Source organism: Hemitrygon akajei, chromosome 1 (genome assembly GCF_048418815.1).
Source record: "Hemitrygon akajei chromosome 1, sHemAka1.3, whole genome shotgun sequence".
Classification (NCBI taxonomy): domain Eukaryota; kingdom Metazoa; phylum Chordata; class Chondrichthyes; order Myliobatiformes; family Dasyatidae; genus Hemitrygon; species Hemitrygon akajei.
The window spans coordinates 7,350,765-7,374,651 of NC_133124.1; the positions used below are offsets into that span (position 1 = coordinate 7,350,765).

The following is a 23,887-nucleotide window of genomic DNA, read 5'->3' on the forward strand; positions in this document are numbered from 1 at the left end:
AACATAGAAAACCTACAGCACAATACAGGCCCTTCGGCCCACAAAGTTGTGCCGAACATGTCCCTACCTTAGAAATTACTAGGATTACCCATAGCCCTCTGTTTTTCTAAGCTCCATGTACCTATACAAAAGTCTCTTAAAAGACCCTATTGTATCCACCTCCACCACTGTTGCCGACAGCCCATTCCATGCACTCACCACTCTCTGAGATGCAAACTTACCCCTGACATCTCCTCTGTACCTACTCCCCAGCATCTTAAAACTGTGCCCTCTTGTAGCAGCTATTTCAGCTCTGGGAAAAAGCCTCTGACTATCCACAGGATCAATGTCTCTCATCGTCTTCCACACCTCAATGGTGTTCATTTATTTATTTATTATTTGATCATTTAGTTTTGTTTTTCAAAGTTCATAAATTTATTATCGAAGTACGTATATGTCACCATGTACAACAGACTCATTTTTGTGTTTGCACAGTTTGCCCTGTTTCGCGCCTTGGTTGTTTGTCAGTCTTTGTTTCCTATAGTATTTAGACCACAGGGACAGAATTAGGCCATTTTGGCCATAGCCTCTGGTCCACCATTTCAACATGGCTGATCCATTTTCCCTCTCAGCCCCAATCTCCTGCCTTCTCCCGGTATCCCTTCATGCCCTGACCAATCAAGAATCTTTCAACCTCTGCCTTAAATATACTTAAGACTTGGTCTCCACTGCTGCCTGTGGCAAAGGATTCCACAGATTCACCACTCTAGCTAAAGAAATTCCTCATTTCCATTCTGAAAGGAGCCCCTCTATTCTGAGGCTGTATCCTGTTCTTTGTCCTACTGTGAATTCCAGCCAGTAAATGAATCTCAGGGTTGTATATGGCGATATACTGTACATGTACGTTTGGCAAATTTACTGTGGAAATTCCTGGAAAACCAAAACCGCCGAGAGACCAAGCCAACACTATGACACGTTTCCAAATAACGAATTTCCAAATCAAAAAAAGGTACGGTTCGATCCTTCATTATGAAACCAGCAAAGACGACTGCTCTTGTAGCAATAAAAAACGAACGAAATGGTGATCTTAGTGTTCAAATCAGTGTTACTAAGCGTAATTAGTCGAACTAAATTAGCGTTCCAATTAGCACAGCTAGTGTATTTAAGCGTCAACAAAAATATCATTTCCAGTAGCTCACTGCTCCTGGTTAACAACTATCTAATCCCAACTGTGAACACGTAACTGTGTTCGCTTGCTTCTACCGCGCCCCAATCCACGCAACGGATTACCATAATAAACGCAAACACAAAATAAAACAACACACACAACAGATACGTGACCCCTACATTTTGAACTTTATAATGAGCAAGCCCACTGATAGTCATGAACTTGTATGACTATGTTGATGTGTTGGAGCTCATGACACTTTTCCAGGCAGTAAGATGGCATAGGAGTACCGCATCAGTGTCTCAGGCGAATTCCAACTGCAGCTCAGCACATCACAGAAACCAGCTCTATGGACCATTCCATCGTTTCCTAGTACAATAACATGGGTTCTTAACCGCGCTCTTTACCCGTTATAATTTTATACCTTATTTGTTTCCCTGTAGTTGTAAAAATTTATTCTGCATTGTTACTGTACAAGTCCTGCCGAAGGGTCTCGGCCTGAAATGTCAACTGTACTTTTTTTTTCTATAGATGTGGTCTGGCCTGCTGAGTTCCTCCAGCAATTTGTGTGTGTTGCTCGGATTTCCAGCATCTGCAGATTTTCTCATTTCTGGTTCGTTACTGTTTTACCCCGTTCTATCTCAATGCACGGTTGTAATTAATTAATCTGTATGAACAAAATTGAGACAATAACAAACCGATTTACCAAATGCGGGGGGGGGGGGGGGGAGAGCATTAAAAACGTGTAGTCCTGCCCGAAACATCGACTGTACTCTTTTCCACAGATGCTGAGTGCCTCCAGCATTTTGTGTGTGTTCTTTGGATTTCCAGCACCTGCAGATTTTCTCGTGTTTGGTACAAGACTAGATCTGTGTAGATGGGCCGATCTGCCTTTATCTCGACAAAACGTTACATTCTGCAGATGTTGCTGAACGGCTCCCGAATTACGAATCTTTATGGGTTCGGGATGCGGAAAACAAGTGCAGCGAGGACCAATGCGCGTGCGCAGAGCGGGAGCCTGCCAGCCACTCTTCCAGACACCGTGCGTCCGTTGCGATGTGACGCTTCGTCTGCCGCGGGGACGTACTGACGCCACGGCCGTGCCTGCGTGATTCCGTCGCGACGCTCGGTGCGGAGCTGAAGTTTGGGCTGGAGCCGGAGGGAGAGGGTCGGCTGCCGGATTCCGGGCGCTGGGCCGCGCCGCGCCCTCAGGTAAAGGCGTCTGCTTGAGCCGGGGTGCGGCCTCCTCAGTCTGCGCAGTCAGACATGGAGTGGGGGAAGGATCGAGATCACTGAGATGGGGGGGGGGGGGGTACAGTACGAGACGAGGCAGGAGGTAGGGAGAGACCGGGATAGGGGCAGAGACGGTGGGAACTGGGGGGAGGGGGAGAGGGAGAGACCGTGAAGGAAGGAATGGGGGTGAGGGGCAAGGGAGGAGAGAGAAGCAGAAAGACGGGTTTGTTGCAGAGACCTGGCAGGGGTAGAGACGGTTGGTCTGGGGAAGGGGAGAGAAATGGGGTGGGCGGGGGAGGGGAGTGGGCTGGGGTGGGAAGGGGTGAGACGGTGAGAGAGTGAGAGACTGGATGAGGGGGTAGGAGGTGGGGAAGGGTAAGATGGGTAGGAGGGGGAAGAGAGACTGGGAGGTGGGGAAGGGTGAGATGGGTGGGAGGTGGAGAAGGGAGAGGGATGGGGTGGGTGGGGGAGGGGTGAGAAGGGAGAGGGATGGGGTGGGTGGGGGAGGGGTGAGAAGGGAGAGGAGGAGGGAGGTATGGGGGTGGACGGGTGAGGGGAAGGCTGAGGTGGGTGGTGGAGGGGGAAATGGCAGGCAGGATGGGAAAGAAAGAGTGAATTGTGAGAGTGATGGGGAGGGAGGGTGCAAGTGGAGGACAGGGAGATGAGCAGAAGAGAGATGATGTAGGTGAGGAAAAAGGAAGACAGCGAGGTGGATAGATGGGAGGGGGATGATAGAGAAGGGGGAATGGTGGGAGGAGAGTGACAGGACAGGTGGTGGGAGAGATGGGAAGAGGAGGTGGGGGAGCAGGGATGGGAAGAGGGGATGGGGAAACTGGAAGGGGCAGGGGTGAGAGTGGGTATGGGAGAGAGTCGGCAGGATGTGCGGGGTGAGAGAGAGATGGAGTGACGGGGGAAGAGAGGGTCAGGGAGCAGTGACAGATGGGCTGTGATATAGGAGAAGTCACCGTGGGGAGCAAACATTGGGAGAGGGGTTGTGTGAATTGTCAGAGGATGAGAGCTTGGGAAGAGAAAAAAAATCCACACCTCTTCACTACAGGATGTTCTGAATCAACAGCTTTCAGTTATTGGCTCTCATGTTGTCTGGCATCTACACCAGTAGGAGCCAAAATCTCCAACTTTTCAGAAGATCAAAGCCTTTCTTCCTGCTTTTTTTGTTGAATGGAGAGAGTCATCTGAAATGTATGTGGTGATGGTGGTAGATGCAAATACATTGGGGGGACATTTAAGGAATTCTTAGATAGGCACATAGGTGATAGAAAACTGGAGGGTTATGTGGGAGGGCATGGGTTGATCTTGGAGAAGGTTAAAAGGTTAGCACAACATTGTGGGCTGAAGGGCCTGTGCTGTAATGTTCTATATCTTTTGGTTCTATGTTTTCAAGTGAACAGCCATCAATGTTAAAAAATGACAGTTTCCCTCAGCGTTTCCACCATTTCAGGTTTTCAACATAACAGTATATTTCTGTTCTTGTAGCACTGTATATGATGTGTATTTTAATAAAATCAATAGGGTAAATATTATTTCTACAGCTTGTAAATGAGTAGTAGGTGGGCATACCTCATGTATTGGGGATTGAAGGGAAATGTTTGATTTGCTGTTAACTTATTGGATCATGAAATCCATACACAAGCAGAATCCTTAATGTATTTTGGGGAAGGAAGGGTAACTATTTCATACAGTAAGAATGAGGGCAAAACTAGCTGTGTTCAGGACAAAATCTGCGGAATGATGATTCATCATTCATGGGATGCCCAGCTATCTGGGCAAGGCGAGCTGGTTGGGGCATGCCAATGCCCATGCCAATCCAGCATTTGCATCTATGTATAGCATTTGTCTGAGTTCATGAACACAATGATATCAAGTAGTACTGTGCACATTTGCCATTGCACTGAGGCTGTCTGAACACTAATGAAAGTCTGAAGTCGACTCATTCTTTAACCATTCTATCCTGTGTGGGAAGCTGAAAGAGGATTTTCCTGGGTTGGAATTGCTTTAATTTTCTCGTGTTACTGGTTGTGTCCGCCCACACCTCACATCTTAAATCCTCAACATGCATCCCATAAGCATTTGTCTTAGAAGCATTTCAGGAACAGCTTCTTTCCCCTCTACCATCAGATTTCTGAACCGTCCATGAATCCATAGGCACTACCTATTGGTTCCAGAGTCTGTGGAATCTTTTGTGTTTATGAACACTACCTCAATAACTTGTCCTATTTATCTTGATGAAGGTACTCTGCCTGAACCTCTTGTCTTATATTTAAATATACTCTCAGTAGCCATTCTATTGGATACTACCTGCACCTAATAAAGTAGACATGAGTGTTTGTTCATGGTCTTCTGCTGCTATAGCCCATCCATTTCAAGGTTTGATGTGTAGTGCATTCAGAGATGCTTTTCTGCACACGCCGCTGTTGTAACATTGATTGTTCGAGTTCCTTTTGCCTTCCTGTCAGGATTAACCCAAGTGTTTTTGCCCACTGAACTGGATGTATTGTTTTGTTTTTTTGATAACATTCTTTGTAAACTCCAGAGCAGGGGCTCCCAACTTTTTTTTCATTCCATGGACCAATAGCATTAAACAAGGGGTCTATGGTCCCAAGGTTGGGAACCCCTGCCCTAGAGATGGTTGTGTGTGGAAATTTCAGGAGATCAGTAGTTTGAGATACTCAAACCACCCTGTCTGGCACCAATAATCATTCCACGGTCAAAGTCACTGAGATCACATTTCTTCCCTGTTCTGATGTTGGGTCAGAACAACAGCTGAACTTCATGGCCATGTCTGCATGCTGTTATGCATTGAGTTGCTGCTACATGATTGTACTCGTAAAGTGGCCACAGAATTAACATTTTTAATATAATTTATAGTGATTTTTTAATTTATTACTGTTTCAGAACAAATTTTACTGACAAATGTCAGTGATCATAAACCAGATTCTGATTCTCAAATAATAAAAAAATGCAGATGATTGGAATCTGAACTGTCAAAGCAAAAGCATAAAATACTGGACATGTAGCATCTTTGGAAAGTGGAACAGGAGCAACATTTCCTGTAGCTTAGTTCTTGAGTGGATGTGGCAAGGAAGTTTGCTATAAGTGGGAAAATCTAGGACCATAGGGCACAACCTCAGAATACAATGATGTCCCTTCAGAACAGAAATGAGGAGTAATTTCTTAGCCAGATAGTGGTGAATTTGTGGAATTCATTGCCACACACGGCTGTGGACAGGGGGTATGGTGCTGAAAGGAAAAAAATAAACCAACCATGATCAAATAGTGGTGCAGACTTGATGGGCCAAATAGCCCAATTCTGCTCTTATGTTTTATGGTCTTTTTAACAGTGCAAACAGCTAGGTAGGTCGGAGTTGCAGTATTAAAGTAGAGGCAACTGATGCTTCAGTGTCACTCCTACAGATGTTCCAGCCTATCTGTATTTGGTTTCTCCAATGCAGAAGAGGCCATATTGTGAACACTGAATGTAGTACAGGTCATTGGACTGGGGAACTGTTGCTTCACCTGGAATGACTGTTCTCTGGATGGTGGGAGGGGAACAAATGATGTAACTCCTGTGAATGCATGAGAAGGTGCCGGACATTCGGGAAAGGTTAGTGAAAATAGAAATATGCACCAGGAAATCATGGGGGGGGGGGGGGGGGTGAGCGCTTCAGTTGTCAAAGGGCAAAAGTGGAATCTAGTAGGTCACGAAAGCTGTTATATACAGAGGATTCTGGTTAATTGGGACATGTCAGAACCAGTAGTTTTGGCCCAATTAAGCAGCATGCACAATTAGCCAAAGTTTCATGGAAATAGTTCAAAAGATATAAAAAAAAGACAAACTGAGGTCACATTATATATTTAAATGAAATACAGAACACATTAGAACACTACCAATAGTACTATAAAACTGTTTATTAGTTCATAATACTTATTGACAGGAATTCATCCAGTGTATGTTGCCACCTTTTGATTGGCTGTAATGAACAAAATCTGTGCAGGCACCAAGTGAAGACAATGGACTACCTTCGTACGATGTTGTTAACGATTGCATCCTCCAAATCTTCATTTTCACTGTTACATTCAAGGTAGTTGTCAATACCTTCAAATTCGTCATAGTTCCTAACTCACTGAATTAGTGAAATTGTTTCATATTCGCTCCCGACCATTTCTGGCATCTCCAAGCCTGAATGTTTGAAACCACAGTGAGCAAAAGAGTTGGGAATTGTCTTACTGCTTATTTCTCGTGAACTATCAGTAATCAAAATCATTACTTTTTAAAAACTGTTCACTTTACTCATGGTGTAGTGTCTAAATACCACATAAGGCTATACTAGTTAGAATAGTATATTCTAGAATGTATATAGAATAGTATAATATATAGTATAACTAGTTAGGCTGTACTAGTTAGAAACTGTTCAGCAACAGTCTTCTGTCCCAATTAAGCAGCATAATGTCCCACATAAACAAGGGGAATTCTGGCTATTTTCTAGATTTCTTTCTGTTCTTTCAGTTGTCTCAAATGAGTGACTGTTCCAATTACCCGATGGGTCAATTCACTGGAATCTACTCTATCATATATTTATATCTGTATATTATTTATATATACTATACAGTATATATACTGTTGAGATGCATCCTAGGTGTATGAAAAAGGATCTAGTACTTTCCTGGTGTATATGATGGATAAACTCTTCGCAGGCTTCCAGCTAGGCACAGGTATCAATTTTAACTGATGTTTCGATGACAAGCACAAGAACATAAGAAATAGGGGCAGGAGTCGGCCATCTGGCCCGTTGAGCCTGCTCTGTCATTCAATAAGATCATGGCTGATCTGGCATTGGACTCATCTCCACCTACCTGTCTTTTCCCCATAACCCTAATTCCCTTACTATGCGAAAATCTATCCAGCCTTGTCTTAAATATATTTACTGAGGTAGCCTCCACTGCTTCATTGGACAGAGAATTCCACAGATTCTCCACAGTCTGGGAACTTTGATCTTTGGGTTTGATCATTTTTGTTCTCGTTCATCTCCATGTGTACAAAACGTATATAGCAGGCCTGTAGTGGGTAATGAAGATTGCTGGAACTTTTGCACGTTGTCCATATGTGATTTACTTGCTAAATGACACCTTTTTAAAAAGTCAAGTTTCTAAATCTCACTCCACTTCCCACTTGCAAATTCTCCAGCAACCTTTGCATCATGACAGTATACTCAGGTAACACCAGTTTCAGCATTGTGCATAAATATTTTTCAAGGCTGCATATTCTTGACCTCATGAGCTTTCGGTGCAGCAGCTTCTGTTTCATTGAGCCATTCTGCTGTAAGTGAACTAGCAGTTCTTCTGTACTTCACACCCTTTGCTTCTTTGGAATTCGACATAGTGAATTAATAATTTCTTCAGTAAAACAGTATAAATAAGCCAGTTCTAAAATCTGCAGACAAATCATCGCAAACTCCACATTGTCAACACCATCTGCATCAGAAACTGGAAAAGGAAATGTGATCGTGTACAATTGCGAAATATACTTAACATGCCAAAGAGGTAGAGAGTGACAACCTTTTGTGCGCAGTTTAAGTTACTTTGTGCGCTAGTAACAAAAGATGTGTGTGCGCATGCACACCTTAGAGTGAACATTGATCCCAATCTATTTCGTTGTATATTCCAAAATCTGAAACAGTGATAGGCCCAAGCATTTTTGGATAATGGGTACTCAACCTGTGTGTGTGTGTTTGTGTGTGATATTTAAAAATGAGAGGAAAAATAGTGTGGTAATGTTTATGCGTAGGTTCATTGTCTGCTCAGAAATCTGAGGTTGATGGGGAAGCAGCGTTGAGTGTGCATTCAGGATTCTGTATCCACCCCACTGGTGGTAATGAAAAGAGGGCAGGTCCGGGGTGATCGGGGTCCTTAATGATGGATGTTGCCTTGTTGAAGCATCACCTTTTGCAGATGTCCTGGATGGTGGGGAGGCCAGTGCGTGTGATGGAGCAGTGATACAGGAACTCGGAGAGTGGAATAGTCCTTCCTCTATATAGAGCCCTCTGAAACTGTTAGAATAACATAATGGCTCTGTCTGTCTAAGTAGACAATGGATGCACCCGGATCCGGGACGCAGACCTGGGCGATGAATGCGGAAATCCTGGGCTGCCCAGACATCAAGATCCCCCTCTCAGCCTCGCGGATGTGGTCCAAAGGAATGGGAAGCAGTACATTTGGCATCAGCTTGGCTGCAGGAGCTGCTGGGAGGTGACGTGATATGTACTCTGACCATCTTAGGGGCTCCACTCCGGATTTGTGTAGGGTTAACTCCTTAGCCTTCTCTTCTGAAGATACCCACAAGGCAGTGGGATCCGTAACCCTGGATAGGGGCCCATACCGGGTACTGTCCGCCAGAGCCAGCTGAGCCCAGGACTCGTGAGACTGTTAGAATATCAAAGGGTTAAATCGTCAATTAATTTCATTGGGCTCTGTTTACCTGTCTGGTAGCTATACTGGTTAGCACAACAGGTGACATGGTAGCATAGTAATAAGCACAATGTTTTACAGTGCTGGCAACCCAGATTCAATTCCTGCCACTGTCTGTAAGGAGTTTGTGCATTCTGCCTGTGACAGCATGGGTTTCCTTCAGGTGCTCCAATTTCCTCTCACAGTCCAAAGATGCACCAGTTGGTAAGCTGTTTAGTCTTTGTAAATTGTCCCGTGATTAAATCGGGGGTTGCTGGGCAGCGCAGCTTGCAGGGTCGATCCTGCGCTCTATCTCAGTAAGTAAATACAGAATGACTTGCAGTGTTTGGAATCCACTGCATTCTCAACGTATACTTTTTCATATCTAGTCAAGTAATTTTTTGTTAAATATCATTGTGACACTGCCAGCAGCTCGCAAACCACATTCTGAGTCTCTTTCTATTACTGCCTGGTTTGGCGTTCCAAGATGGTTAGCCAAGTTTGTATTAATTATTAAACTGTTTAACTATGTCTCCACTGGCTGCAATATATCCTGCTATTTACTGGAAGATGACAAATGACAGGAATCTGAGCTTTCTGAAGGAGATTATTTGCTTAAACATTGTTTTGGGATGTTTGCAAACTGATCTGTACCAGGAAGGTAGAACTCTAGGTCTGCACATCAGAATATCTGCTGATGCTGCACCTGAGGACACTGGCAGTGAGCAGAAGCACAAACAGATGTCATAGTGAGAAAAATCAGTGCTGTGCATGCTATGATTTAACATACTAATTTGTATTGGTTGCAGGATCTTGTTTGAGTACAGTTGCCTCTTTTGAAATGGTATACAGAAGTAAATGTTGGAATTAAAATATGAAAGGTATGTTAGTACATTTTTATGAAATCCTTACTGGGCTTTTTTTTTTGCTTCCCTCAGCAGTTATGCATTCAATGAAGCAGGAACATTTGTTTCTGAATTGTTGAAATGTTTTTAAATGTGCATGTTAAAGGAGTACACTCTGGCTACTACTGTATTCCTATACTAATAAAGTGAACACTGGGTGTACGTTAAACCATAAGGTACAGGAGCAGAATGTTGTACTTTGGGAGGACCAGCTAGGTTAGGTCTTACAGAGCAAAGGGATCTAGGAATATAGATCTATAATTCATCGCAAGTGGTGTCACAGGTAGATAGGGTTGTAATGAAAGCTTTTCTCACATTGGCCTTCTAGTATTGAATACATGAGATGGGATGTTGTGTTGTACAAGACGTTCGTGAGACCTAATCTGGAGTTTTGGTCACCTACCTACAAGAAAGACGTAAATAACATTGAAAAGGAACAGAGAAAATTTACAAGGATGTTGTGGGGACTGGAGGACCTGAGTTATAAGGAAAGATTGAATGGGTTACAACTTCAATCAGAAGCAAGAGAAAATCTGCAGATGCTGGAAATCCAAGCAACAAACAAAATGGCAGAGGAACTCAGCAGGCCAGGCAGCATCTATGGAGAATAGTTCAGTCGACGTTTTGGGTCTTGCGGAAGGGTCTTGGCCTAAAACGTTGACTATACATTTCCATACAGCCTGGCCTGCTGTTCTTCTAGCATTTTGTGTGTGTTGCATAGGTTAGAACTTTATTCCCTGACCGAGGGGAGATTTGATAGAGATATGCAAAATTTACATAGGGTAAATGTAAGTTGACTTTTTCTACTGAGGTTGGGTGAGACTAGAACTGGAGGTCAAAGGTTAAGGGTGAAATGTTTAGGGGTAAACTTGGGGAATGTGGAACAAGCTGCCAACACAAATGGTGCATGGGATTTCAATTAAGAGAAGTTTAGATAGGTACATGTATAGTTGGACTAGTTTGGCATGGACTTGATGGGCTGAAGGGTCTATCACTATGCTGTAGTTTCCTATGACTCGCCCACTATATCTTCTCCACATCTACTCTGTCACGGCCTTTCAATACTAGGTTTCAATGAGATTCCCCCCCTCGTTCTTCTAAATTCCAGTGAGTACAGGTGTTATAGGTTTGGGAGAAGGCCTGAAAATGGAGTTGTGATAGAAAATAAATCAGTCATGATCGAATGGTGGAGTAGATTCTGGCCCGGATACCCTGCCATCCTGCCTTGCTCTCGTATTTTATCGAATGGATTTAGGATGAGGATGAGAAGTAGCCTTTCCCAGAGAATTGTGAACGTGTGGAAATTTTCTGCCTAGAAAAGAAGTAAAGGCTACCTTATTAAATATATTTCAGACACAGATAGCCGAGAAAATGAAGGGTGATGGGCAAAAGGCAGACATGGTGAGCTGAGTCCTCAGCCAGATCAGCTGTTGTCGGTGGAGCAGGCTCAACAGGCCAGATGGCCGATTCCTGCTCCATTTCTTCTGTTACGTTAATAGATATCCTCACACAAAGTCAATGATTGTCTGCACTCAGGATGACGGCGATCTCAGGCAGGGCCTTCAGTTCCGTGAGTACAGTGACCTCCTGCTGTGATGCAGCTATTTTTTATTATTTAAAAGATACAGCGGAACAGGTTCATCCGGCCCAATGAGCCGTGCCGGCTAACAGTCCACCTATTTAACCCGAGACTAATCACAGGACCATTAACCTAACTAACCAGTATGTCTTTGGACTGTGGGAGGAAAACAGAGAAAACCCACATGGTCAGAATCAGAATAAGGTTTATTATCACTGGCACGTGATGTGAAATTTATTAACTTAACAGCAGCAGTTCAATGCAATACATAATCTAGCAGAGAAAAAATAAATAAATAAAATAAAAATAATAATAAACAAGTAAATCAATTACGTATATTGAATAGATTAAACAAAATGTGCAAAAACAGAAATACTGCATATTTTTAAAAAAAAGTGAGGTGGTGTCCAAAGATTCAATGTCCATTTAGGAATCGGATGGCAGAGGGGAAGAAGCTGTTCCTGAATCACTGAGTGTGTTCATTCAGGCTTCTGTACCTCCTACCCGATGGTAACACTGAGAAAAGGGCATGCCCTGGGTGCTGGAGGTCCTTAATAATGGACGCTGCCTTTCTGAGACACCGCTCCCTAAGGATGTCCTGGGTACTTTGTAGACTAGTACCCAAGTCAAGTCAAGTCACTTTTAGTGTCATTTCGACCATAACTGCTGGTACAGTACATAGTAAAAATGAGACAGTGTTTTTCAGGACCATGGTGTCACATGATACAGTACAAAAACTAGACTGAACTACGTTAAAAAAAAAACAACACAGAGAAAGCTACACTAGACTACAGACCTACACAGGACTGCATAAAGTGCACAAAAACAGTGCAGGCATTACAATAAATAATAAACAGGACAATAGGGCAAGGTGTCAGTCCAGGCTTCGGGTATTGAGGAGTCTGATAGCTTGAGGGAAGAAACTGTTACATAGTCTGGCCGTGAGAGCCTGAATGCTTCAGAGCCTTTTCCCAGACGGCAGGAGATGACTAGATGGAGCTGACTAGATTTACAACCTTCTGCATCTTCTTTCGGTCCTGTGCGGTAGCCCCTCCATACCACACAGTGATGGAGCCTATCAGAATGCTCTCCACGGTACAACTATAGAAGTTTTTGAGTTTATTTGTTGACATGCCAAATCTCTTCTAATAAAGTATAGCTGCTGTCTTGCCACCTTTATATTTACATCGATAGGTTGGGACCAGGTTAGATCCTCAGAGATCTTGACACCCAGGAACTACAAGCTGCTCACTCCCTCCACTTCTGATCCCTCTATTGTGGCAAAAGGCAAATTGCAATGGATCCAGGTCCTTGCTGAGGCAGGAGTTCAGTCTAGTCATGACCAACCTCTCAAAGCATTTCATCACTGTCGATGTGAGTGCTACCGGCTGATAGTCATTAAGGCAGCCCACATTATTCTTCTTAGGCACTGGTATAATTGTTGCCTTTTTGAAGTAAGGGGGAACTTCAGCCCATAGCAGTGAGAGGTTGCAAATGTCCTTGAATACTCCCGCTAGTTGATTGGCACAGGTTTTCAGAGCCTTACCAGGTACTCCATCTGGACCTTGCACCTTGCAAGGGTTCACTCTCTTTAAAGACAGCCTTACATCAGCCTCTGTGACGGAGATCACAGGATCATCAGGTGCAACAGAGATCTTCACAGCTGTAGTTGTGTTCTCCCTTTCAAAGTGGCCATAGAAGGCATTGAGTTCATTTGGTAGTGAAGCATCGCTGCCATTCATGCTATTGGGTTTTCCTTTGTAGGAAGTAATGTCTTGCAGCCCCTGCCAGAGTTGCCGTACATCCGATGTCACCTCCAACCTCATTCAAAATTGTCTCTTCGTCCTTGAAATAGCCCTCCGCAAATCATACCTGGTTTTCTGGTACAAGCCTGGGTTGCCAGGCATGAATGCCACAGATCTGGCCTTCAGCAGACGACGTACCTCCTGGTTCATCCACGGCTTTTGGTTGGGGAATGTACAGTGAGCCTTTATGGGCCACAGTGAGAATGTTAAAACTCCTTACAAATAGTGCTGGAATTGAATGCTGAACTCTGACAACCCAAGCTGTAGTAGTGTCGCGCTAACAACTGTGCTACCTTACGAGACAGAGACCTGCTATGGCTGCTTGCAAACATCCTGTAGCAAGGGAGATGAGTCAGTGTGACTTTGATCCCATAGAGAAAACAGACTAGAGATATTCGAGATTGTTCCAGACTTGACTGTTTAATGTCATTTCCTATACACGCGCACATATACACACAGACACAGGATTAGGCCATTTGGCCCATCGAGTCTGATCTACCATTCAAACATGGCTGATCCTCTTTCCTACCCCACCAACCCCACTTTCTGGCCTCCATGTAACCATTGATGCTGGGTCCCATCAAGAACCTATCAAGCTCAGCCTTAAATACACTCATTGACATAGCCTCCACAGCTGCCCGTGGTAATGAATTCTACAAATTCACCACCCTCTGGCTAAAGAAATTTTTCCACACCAGTTTTAAATGGACACCCCTCTATCCTGAGGCTGTGCCCTCTTGTTCTAGACTCCCCACCGTGGGAAACATCTTTTCCACATCTACTTTGTCTAGGCCTTTCAACTTTCGAAAGGTTTCAATGAGCTCCACCCTCATCCTTCTAAATTCCAGCAAGTACAGGTCAAGAGCTATCAAGCATTCCCCTTACGATTCTTTCATTCCTAGAATCATCCTTGTGAACCTCCTCTGAACTATGTATTTTATGGATATACAATCAATGTATGTAAGCTATCATATATTTATTGTGTTTTTAATTATTATTTAAATAATTTAAAAACAACAAATATAAATACATAAGATAGCTTATATAAATAGATTGTATGTCCATAAAGTGACATTAGGTGCAGGAGTGTCTGCACATAAAGTGACTCTTGACAGGAAATGATAAAGTAGTGGTAGTTAGGGATGTGGAGGGCTGGGTTCGTGGGAGGAAATGCTGATCAGCCTCACTGCTTTTAAGTCTAGTAGTCCCAAGTGGATGTTACATAGCCTTCTCCCAGATGGGAGTGTGACAAACAATCCATGAACAGGGTGGATGCTATCCTTCATCATGTTACTGGCCATTTTCTGGCACCTTTCTGTATACGTGTTCTTGATGGCAGGTAGGCTGATGACAGTGATGTGAATCAGAATCCAGTTTACTAGCACCATTAAATTAGTTGTCCTTTGTGGCACCAGAACAATACAATACATAATGGGTGGGGAAATCTGAATTACAATATAACAATTTAAGAGAAAGTGGTGAGGTAGTGTTCATGGGTTCAGTGTCCATTCAGAAATCAGACGTCAGAGGGGAAGGAGCTGTTCCTGAATCATTGAGTGTGTGTTTTCAGACTCCTGTACCTCTTTCTTGATGGTAGCAACAAGAAGAGGGCAAGTCCTGGGTGATGGGGGTCCTTAATGATGGATGCTGCCATTTGGAGGTATCACTTCTCGAAAATGACTTGGATACTACAGAGGCTGGTGACTGTGATGAAGGTGGCTAAGTTTGCAGCTCTCCGGAGCTTATTTTGTTCCTGTGTAGTAGCCCCCCCCCCCCCCCCCCCAAACCAAATGGTGATGCAGCCTGTTAGAATGCTCTCCACAGTATGTCTGCAGAGATTTGTGAGTGTCTTTTGTGAAATACCAAACTTCCTCATATTCCTCATGAACGGTATGTTGGGTCCAGGATAGATCCTCAGAGATATTGATACGCAGAAACTTGAAATTGCTCACTCTTTCCACTTCTGATCCCTCTGACGACTGGTGTGTTTTCCCTTGTCTTATACTTTCTGAAATCCACAACCAGTTCTTTGGTCTTACTAATGTGTGCAAGGTTGTTGCTGCGACACCACCACTCAATTGACTGATATATCTTGGTCCTGTATGCCCTCTTGTCACCATCTAAAATTCTGCCAGCAATATTTGGGTCATTAGCAAAGTTATAGATGGCATTTTATATATGATCTGGATGAGTAAGTGGTGGGATGGGTTAGTAAATTTGCTGATGACACAAAGGTTGGGGGTGTTGTGGGTAGTGTGGAGGGCTGTCAGAGGTTACTGCAGGACATCGATAGGATGCAAAACTGGGTTGAGAAGTGGCAGATGGAGTTCAACCTAGGCCAGTGTGATGTGGTTCATTTTGGTAGGTCAAATATGAAGGCAGAATATAGTATTAATGGTAAGACTCTTAGCAGTGTGAAGGATCAGAGGGATCTTGGGGTCCGAGTCCATAGAACACTCAAAGCTGTTGCGCAGGTTAACTCTGGTTATGAAGGCATACAGTGCATTGGCCTTCATCAACCGTGGGATTGAGTTTAAGAGGCAAGAGGTAATGTTACAGCTATATAGAACTCTGGTCAGGCCCCACTTCGAGTACTGTGCTCAGTTCTGGTCACTTCACTTAGAGGAAGGTTGTGGAAACTATAGAAAGAGAGCAGAGGAGATTTACAAGGACGTTGCCTGGATTGAGGAGCATGCCTTATGAGAATAGGTTGAGTGAACTCAGCCTTTTCTCCTTGGAGCGAAGGAGGATGAGAGGTAACCTGATAGAGGTGTATAAGAAGATGAGAGGCATTGATCATGTGGATAGTCAGAGGCTTTTTCCCAGGGCTGCAATGGCTAGCATGAGAGGGCACAGTTTTAAGGTGCTGAGGAGTAGGTACAGAGCAGATATCAGGGGTAAGTTTTTTTTACTCAGAGAGTGGTGATTGTGTGGAATGGGCTGCGGCAAGGGTGGTGGAGGTGGATACGATAGGGTCTTTTAAGACCTTTTAAGGTACATGGAGCTTAGAAAAATAGAGTGCTATGGCTAACCTTAGGTAATTTCTAAAGTAAGACATGTTCGGCTCAGCAATGAGGGCCGAAGGGCCTGTATTGTGCTGTAGGTTTTCTAAGTTTCTATCTACCCCTTGTAGAGCCATCCTGCCCGCCACAGGGCAGTTTCTGTACCATGCAGTAATGGAGCTTGTTAGGATGTTCTTTACTGTGCATTGGTAGAATTACTTGAGTATAGGTGTGCATTGTCAAGGTTTCTTCAACTTCAGCTTTCTTCAGAGTAGAGTCTTTTCTGAACCATGTGTTCTGTGATTATGAGGTTCCCAAAAATCATCAGATGTTTCTGTGATATCCCTGGAAAAGATCACTTGGAACTGGATCCAAGGTAAGTTGTGGTGTCCTTGAAAGTGGATGGCCATGGCCTGCTCCAAAGCTCTCATCCTTGTTCTGTGCATCTAATTATTGCTGCACCAGTTCCAAGAATAGTGGAAAGCTGTCAGCCGAAGAAACAAAAGAGATTCTACAGAAATCTTGAGCAACCCTGAGTTTAATTTTGTTGAGGGCATGCTCAGCAAATCTATAGAATAGTAACTATAACAGGATCAATGAAAGATGAACCAGACTGCAGAAGATACAAAGCTGTGCAAGTGCAAATATAAATAAATAGCAATAAATAACAAGAACATTAGATAACAAATCCTTCAACTGAAATCATTGGTTGTAGGAACATTTCAGTGATGTGGAAAGTGAGTGTAGTTAGCACCTTGTGTTGAAGAGCCTGATGGTTGAGGGGTAGTAATTGTTCTTGAACCTGATGGTGCAAGTCCTTCAGGTACAAGTTCTGTACCTTCTACTTGATGGCAACAGCAAGTAATAGTTTTATCTGGGTGGTGAGGATCTCTGATAATGCTGCTTCCCTATGACTGCATTTCATGTAGATGAGCTCATTGGTTGTGGGGGCTTTACCTGTGATGTACTGGGCTGAATCCACTAACTTTTGTCAGATTTTCTTGAATTATGCACAGAAGTCTCTGCTACAGTTTACCAGTCTATCTCAGAAATAATTACCAGCATGATCTAACACAGGTTAACTCATTTTTATGTGCAGTTAAGTATGTGCTAATTGATCCAATTTCTGTGTAGTTGATTTGTTCACACATAATTGTGTTGGAACATCAACTTGAGCCGCGAAATGTTTGGACAGATGGGAGGGAAACACTATCTATTTAAATTTGGGTAAACTAGACAAAACCATGGGATCCCTGTGTGCCTGAGTGAAAGAATGGGTTTTTTGCACCACAGTGAATGACAAATAGGTTTTGGTGTAAGGGAATCTAAAAAAAATGTTTTAAATAGATGAAGGCATGAGATGAATGTGAACTAGCAACTGCTCTTGTTTTCCAGTAACCTTTTCCCGATGGCCCAATGCAGTGTTCTCGTTCTTCTACTTCTGACTCCAAAGGTCTTTCGATGTGGAGCTGAAGGCAAGTTGAATACCGGGGGAAAAAATTTTTGCTTCCTGTTTTGTTTATTTTTAATTATGGATTTGTCCAATGTATATGAATTGTTAATTATTTTTTCTATTTAAACCGGATAAATTTTCACTGCAAGTATGTGCCGTGTTGTATGACATGGGTGATCATGCTCTTTCTATGACCATGATTGTTCTTGGCAAATTGTCCTACAGAAGTGGTTTACCATTGCCTTCTTCTGGACAGTACCTTTACAAGACTAGTGACCTTAGCCATTATCAATACTCTTCAGAGATTGTCTGCTTGGTGTCAGTGGTCACGTAACCAGGACTTGTGATATGCACCAGCTGCTTTTACAGTCATCCACCACCTGCTCCCATGGCTTCACATGACCCTGATTGGGGGTGGGAGAGGGTTGCTAAGCAGGTACTACATCTTGCCCAAGGGTGACCTGCAGGCTAGCGGAGGGAAGGAGCATCTTGCACCTTTGGTAGAGAAGAATCTCCACCCCACAGTGCCCTAATATTGGTATAAATTGCTAAGTGATGATTGGCAGGGCATGGTGGGCCAGGGAATGATTGGGGGTGGGGGGATTGAGTAAATCGTTTGCTCTTCTTAGGTGGGTTCATTTTCTTCATAACTGAAGGAAGGAAATATTAGTGTTCTTCATCCTTGCCTCCCTTAAGGGTGCAGAGTTAACAATGGTATGAAACTGGAACCGTGCTATCCTCCACACTCTGGCTGAAGAATTCCTCCTCATCTTTGTTCTAAAGGGATGTTTTTGTTTTCTGAGGCTGTGTCCTCTGGTCTTAGACCCAATTTCTCATTAGTAAAAGTTGACAATGGATCTCCGTGGTACTTGCACTCTGAACTAGGTACCTAATAGTGTTAACAAAGTGTTATAATTTAACTAAAGTGTTTTGACATAGGTTGGTAAAAGAACAGATTTTTTTCACTAAATTAAAAAGAGGGGGAGGTATCTTTCCAGAATAATTCAAAGAAAATAGATTCTGCAGGTGCTGGAAATACAGAGCAATACACACAAAATGCTGAAGAAACTCAGTAGATCAGGAAGCATCTATAGAGAGGAATAAATAGTTGACATTTTGGGCTGAGACCCTTCATCAGAACTAGAAAGGAAGGGGGAAGACAGAATTAAAAAAGTGGGGAGGAGGGGAAGGAAGGTGAGCTAGAAGGCGATAGGTGAAGGTCAGTGGGAAAGGTAAAGGGCTGGAGAAAGAGAAGTCTGATAGGAAAGGAGAGTGGACCATGGGAGAAAGGGAAGAAGGAGGGACACCATCTGGAGGTGATGAACAGGTGAGAGGAGAAGACGAGGCTGGAGTAGGGAATAGAAGAGGATCTGGGGAGGGAAAAATGAAGAAAAAATTACCAGAAGGAGAAATCGATGTTCATGCCATTAAGCTGGAGGCTGCCTAGATGGAATATGAGGTGTTACAGCTTCACACTGATAGTAGGCTTATCGTGGCAGAGGAGGATGCCATGGACTGACGTGTCGGAACAAAATTGAGAATAATTTGAAACTGGCCTTTTGGTGGGGGATTGTTGTTTTATCTCACATTTGGAGCCAATATTTTGTTCTTCTGTTGGAAGAGTATGATTTATCTAGGCTTGCGTTGGCAGGGAAGGTTGTATTCATTGCTATATTCCCTTCTGTGGTTGGAGAGAATGCCATTTACAATAGGCACAAATGACATTGCTTTTATTTAAATACATTTTAATATTGTTTGAAACTTGTCTGTGATCTAGATGTTGTATAAATTTCAACTTTTTTTGGATGTTAACAGACAAAGACAATCCAGGCCAGTTTCAGTGTGTCTGTGAGGACAATTCATGTGGGAGGCCAGTATGCTACGGCCAGTCATGTTTTGCTTCAGTTACACAAAATGGAGAAGTTCCTGTATACAGGAAAGGTTGCTTCAACGACGATCAAAGTGGACTTATGTGCAAGACCCTCCCTTCTGAAACCCAAGTAGTGCAGTGTTGCAATGGAAACCTGTGCAATAGGAATATTACAGCAATGCCACTTCTTTCTCAAGGTAAGAGTTTGGATTTTTTTTCCTTTACTAGTAGGCTGAATTTTGCCGCTTCCCTGAATGGCCTTATTCCAAAAAAAATCTAGTTGATGACTACTTTGGAAGATGTATTGGTCTTGAGCATTCTTAGTCTTGTCAGTAATCTTGTGCCAAATATTTTGAATCCTTTGTAGAAAAATTTACTTTAATCTCTATATAATACTTTCATTATTACTTTGGCAATAATCTTGGTTGGCGATGTGCAAACAGGCCCTTCAGCCCAACATTTTTGTGCCAACCAAAATAAATAGTGGTGACACATGAAACTCCTTTGTGATTTGTAACAGACCTGTGTGAAGAAAAGCTCTTTTTTTGTTGTTGTAATAATTTTTCTGTGTTGCCTTCCCATGTTTCCCATACTTGCTCTGTGATCCATTTATGCTTGTTGAGAACTGTAGCTGTTCAAAATTCCCTGAACTACTACCAAAAGAAATGGGTCCTATCTTTGAAATAATCTATATTTTGTAGGCAAAGAATGCTGGAGTAACTCAGCAGGTCTGGCAGCATCTGTGAAAAAGAATAAAGATTTGACGTTTCAATCCTGTATGAATTTCCAGCATCTTCAGAATCTCTTGTGTTAAAGGTCTCATTTGAAGCTTCTACTTAAACTTCAGATTATCTTTTTTTTTATTGAAGTTCATCAAACAAACATTTCCATAAGATCTATTTCAAACATTGTACATATATATCATATAATCATATATATCACAAGTCTCCACATAGTATTTATCTGAAGTATACACTTACAGAAAAGAGCAGAAAGAAAAAACAAGCAAAAGGGAAAAACCCTGTACAAGTAGGGAGTGATCTTTTTTTTTTACAACATATTCATTGATTTGTGAGAATAAAATCAGGCCAATGAGGCATTATGTAGTTAAACCATTTTCCCCAGTATGAATCAAATTGTTCCAGCTTATGATTAACAGATGCTGTTATCTTCTCCATTTTGTAAATGTCCATTGTAATTTCCATCCATGCATTTAAAGTTGGGCTCTCCTGTGATAACCATTTCCTAGTAAGAGTCTTTTTACCAGCCACCAACAGTATATTCATTAAATATTTATCTCTTTTCAACCATTCTTGAGGTATATATCTAAAATATATAGTCTTATTCTCTAAGGGTATTTCACATTTAAAGATGTCTTGTAGGGCATTGTGTACCTAAACTTCAGATTTTCTAATTTTACTGAATGACTTTGCAAGTGTCGAATCACTTGCAAGTATTTTACACTAAGTTTTGAAATACTTGAGGTATGGCAAAAAGTGCAGCAGTTGGCAATCAAAGACATAGGAGCCATCAGAGACCTGTCTTAAAATGAGGATATCTTTCATCAAGTAAATGGTCTGAGCAGGCAGGGATTACATTGGTTTCCCAGGACAGTTTATTTTGGAGGGTCTCCCTTGGCCCAGCCTTGAAGCCAATATAACATACCACTCAGATGGCCAACCATCTGGTCATGTAGACCAACTACAGGAGGCTGTATATACCTTTGCTTGGAAGTGATTTAGACAAAAAATTACCCACTGAGTAGAATATTGTTGAGTTATATCAATGTAAATGTGTTCCAGCAATCATTGCATTTAATATTCATGAAACATTAAAAGTTTTTGGTATACATAGCTAGGGTACCAAAGACTTTTGTACAGTACTGTAGTAATTTTATGTATTGCATTGTACTGCTGCAAAAAAAAATTCATGACATACATGAGTGATAAATCTGATTCTGATATGAATCTGTATTGTGGATTGAGAGTGGGAAGGGGACAAGGAGAAGGGGAATCATGGTTGGGAAAAGGGGAAGGGAGGGAAGGGAGTAGGAAGTGCTAAAGAGACATTCTGTAATGATTAATAGACCAATTATTTGGAATCAAATGTCCTTGCCTGGTGTTTCCAGGGCTGAGTGTCTGCCCCTGTACTCCTTCTGTGCCGCCTCTCCCACAGTGCTCCCGTGGCACTCGACTCTTGCCTGTCCCAACTCACTTTGCTCCTGCCAGGTTTACAAACTTGCTCTCTGCTCCACATTGACAAATACAGTATTTTGCAAAAGTCTTAGGCACCCTAGTCAACAGAGCTTTACCAAGAGGGATTTCTCGCAGGTCGGCGACGGTTATTTTGAAAGCGAGCTTTGAGAGCGTTAGTCCATTGTACATGACATTGTAGAGTGGTAGCTGTGTGGAACGAGCTTCCAGTAGAAGTGGTAGAGGCAGGTTCGGTATTGTCATTTAAAGTAAAATTGGATAGGTATATGGACAGGAAAGGAATGGAGGGTTATGGGCTGAGTGCTGGTCGGTGGGACTAGGTGAGAGTAAGCGTTCGGCATGGACTAGAAGGGCCGAGATGGCCTGTTTCCATACTGTAATTGTTATATGGTTATATGACCTATCGGCGGCTATTATTAGAGCACCAATCATGAGTTGGATAGTAAGGAAGGTTCAGGCATAAAAGGGAGACACTGCCTAGTGGAGCAGTCATTGATGGAGTGATCTGAGGCAGAGTGGTAGGGCTTTGGCTCATTTGGGCTTCGACGATAATGGGTCAAGGCAAAGTTAGTTACCTGTGAGGAGTAGAAACAGGAAGTATGTCTGTGAGGCCGGTGTTCTGTACTGGGTGTCAGATGTGGGATGTTTGGGAGATTCCCAGCCTCCCAGATGGCCACATCTGCTCCAGGTGCATCAAGCTGCAGCTCCTTAGGGATCACATTAGGGAGCTGAGGTTTCAGCTCGATGACCTTTGGCTGGTCAGGGAAAGTGAGGAGGTGATAGAGAGGAGCTATAGGCAAGTAGTCACAGCGGGGACTCGAGAGACAGTTAAGTGGCTGTTGTGATAGAAATGAGTAAGATTCTTTGGGTCTCAAAGGCAAGAGCTCTGGACACACAGTTTTAATAATGAGTTTATTTACAGGGAGATGAAAAGCTTGGGAACAACACAAGCGGCTACAATATTCGCACAAACGTGCTTAGAATAGAGGAGGATGGGAAAAGTCAGGTCGGCAGTACAATACACGGGAAAACGGTGTGGGGACAGAGTACAGGTACACATACAAGCAAAGGAAAAGTAACTACAATACCTACCACCCTTGACTATGGGCAGGCACAGCTCTTTGCTAAAGGGACAACAATAATCGCTCCCACAACCCTATTCAATGCACACCTTACCATATGTCTCCAGCGCTGTTCTGCAGTCTTCAGCCTGGAGTGAAGTAGGGTGGTCCCTCGAGGATGGCAAAAAGAGAGCGAGCCAAGCACATGTAGCACCCTTTATAGGTCAGGGGGCTGGAGGGTCCAGCCCAGGTGATTCACCAGGTGGCCAATGGTTAAGTGTGCATTGATTAGTTGGGAGGGGCAAAATGTTGACTGGCAGGTGGTGTGACTTCCAACCAGGTGAGGCCATTGCTGTCATGTGACAGGAATGGCTCTCTGGATACACTGGGTAATAGTCAGGAGAGGGAAGGGCATGAGTCAGAGGCTAGAGAGTACCCCTGTGGCTGACCCCTTAACAATAAGTATTCCTGTTTGAGTACTAACAAGCTGGTTACTAACTCAGCAGGTCGGGCAGCATCCGTGGAAAGGAGCAGTCAATGTTTTGGGCCGAGACCCTTCGTCAGGACTGACAAGTTAGGAAAGCGTTTAATTGGAGTAAGGGGAAATATGAAGCTATCAGGCAAGAACTTGGAAGCATAAATTGGAAACAGATGTTCTCAGGGAAATGTACAGAAGAAATGTGACAGATGTTCAGGGGATATTTGAGTGGTGTTCTGCATAGGTACAGTATGTTGCAATGAGACGGGGAAAGGATGGTAGGGTACAGGAATCGTGGTGTACAAATGCTGTTGAAAATCTAGTCAGGAAGAAAAGCTTACAAAAGTATCAAAAAACTAGGTAATGATAGGGATCGGATCTAGAATATTATAAGCCTAGAAGGAAGGAGCTTAACAATGAAATTAGGAGAGCCAGAAGGGGCCATGAGAAGGCCTTGGCAAACAGGATTAAAGAAAACCCCAAGGCATTCTACAAGTATGTGACGGGCAAGAGGATAAGACATGAGAGAATAGGACCAATCAAGTGTGACAGTGGAAAAGTGTGTATGGAGCTGGAGGAGATAGCAGAGGTACTTAATGAATACTTTGCTTTAGTATTCACTACGGAAAAGGATCTCGGCAATTGTAGAGATGATTTACAGTGGATTGGAAAACTTGAA

General features: G+C 43.1%; 1 protein-coding gene across 2 annotated transcripts in view; it reads left to right on the forward strand.

Annotated features, from left to right (window-relative positions):
- Window positions 1-2,204: 2,204 nt before the first annotated feature.
- The window catches only part of LOC140716654 (activin receptor type-1-like), a 57,781-nt gene continuing 36,098 nt past the window's right edge, over window positions 2,205-23,887 (forward strand). Inside the window, exons 1-3 of one of the 2 annotated variants that reach the window (XM_073029558.1) lie at window positions 2,205-2,359; window positions 17,529-17,608; window positions 19,402-19,653. In XM_073029558.1, the coding sequence (XP_072885659.1) occupies window positions 17,542-17,608; window positions 19,402-19,653 (319 nt within the window). In that variant the 5' untranslated portion in view covers window positions 2,205-2,359; window positions 17,529-17,541. Of the gene's footprint in view, window positions 2,360-9,655; window positions 9,724-17,528; window positions 17,609-19,401; window positions 19,654-23,887 lie in introns of those variants that run through there. The other variant, XM_073029504.1, reaches the window with a different exon arrangement.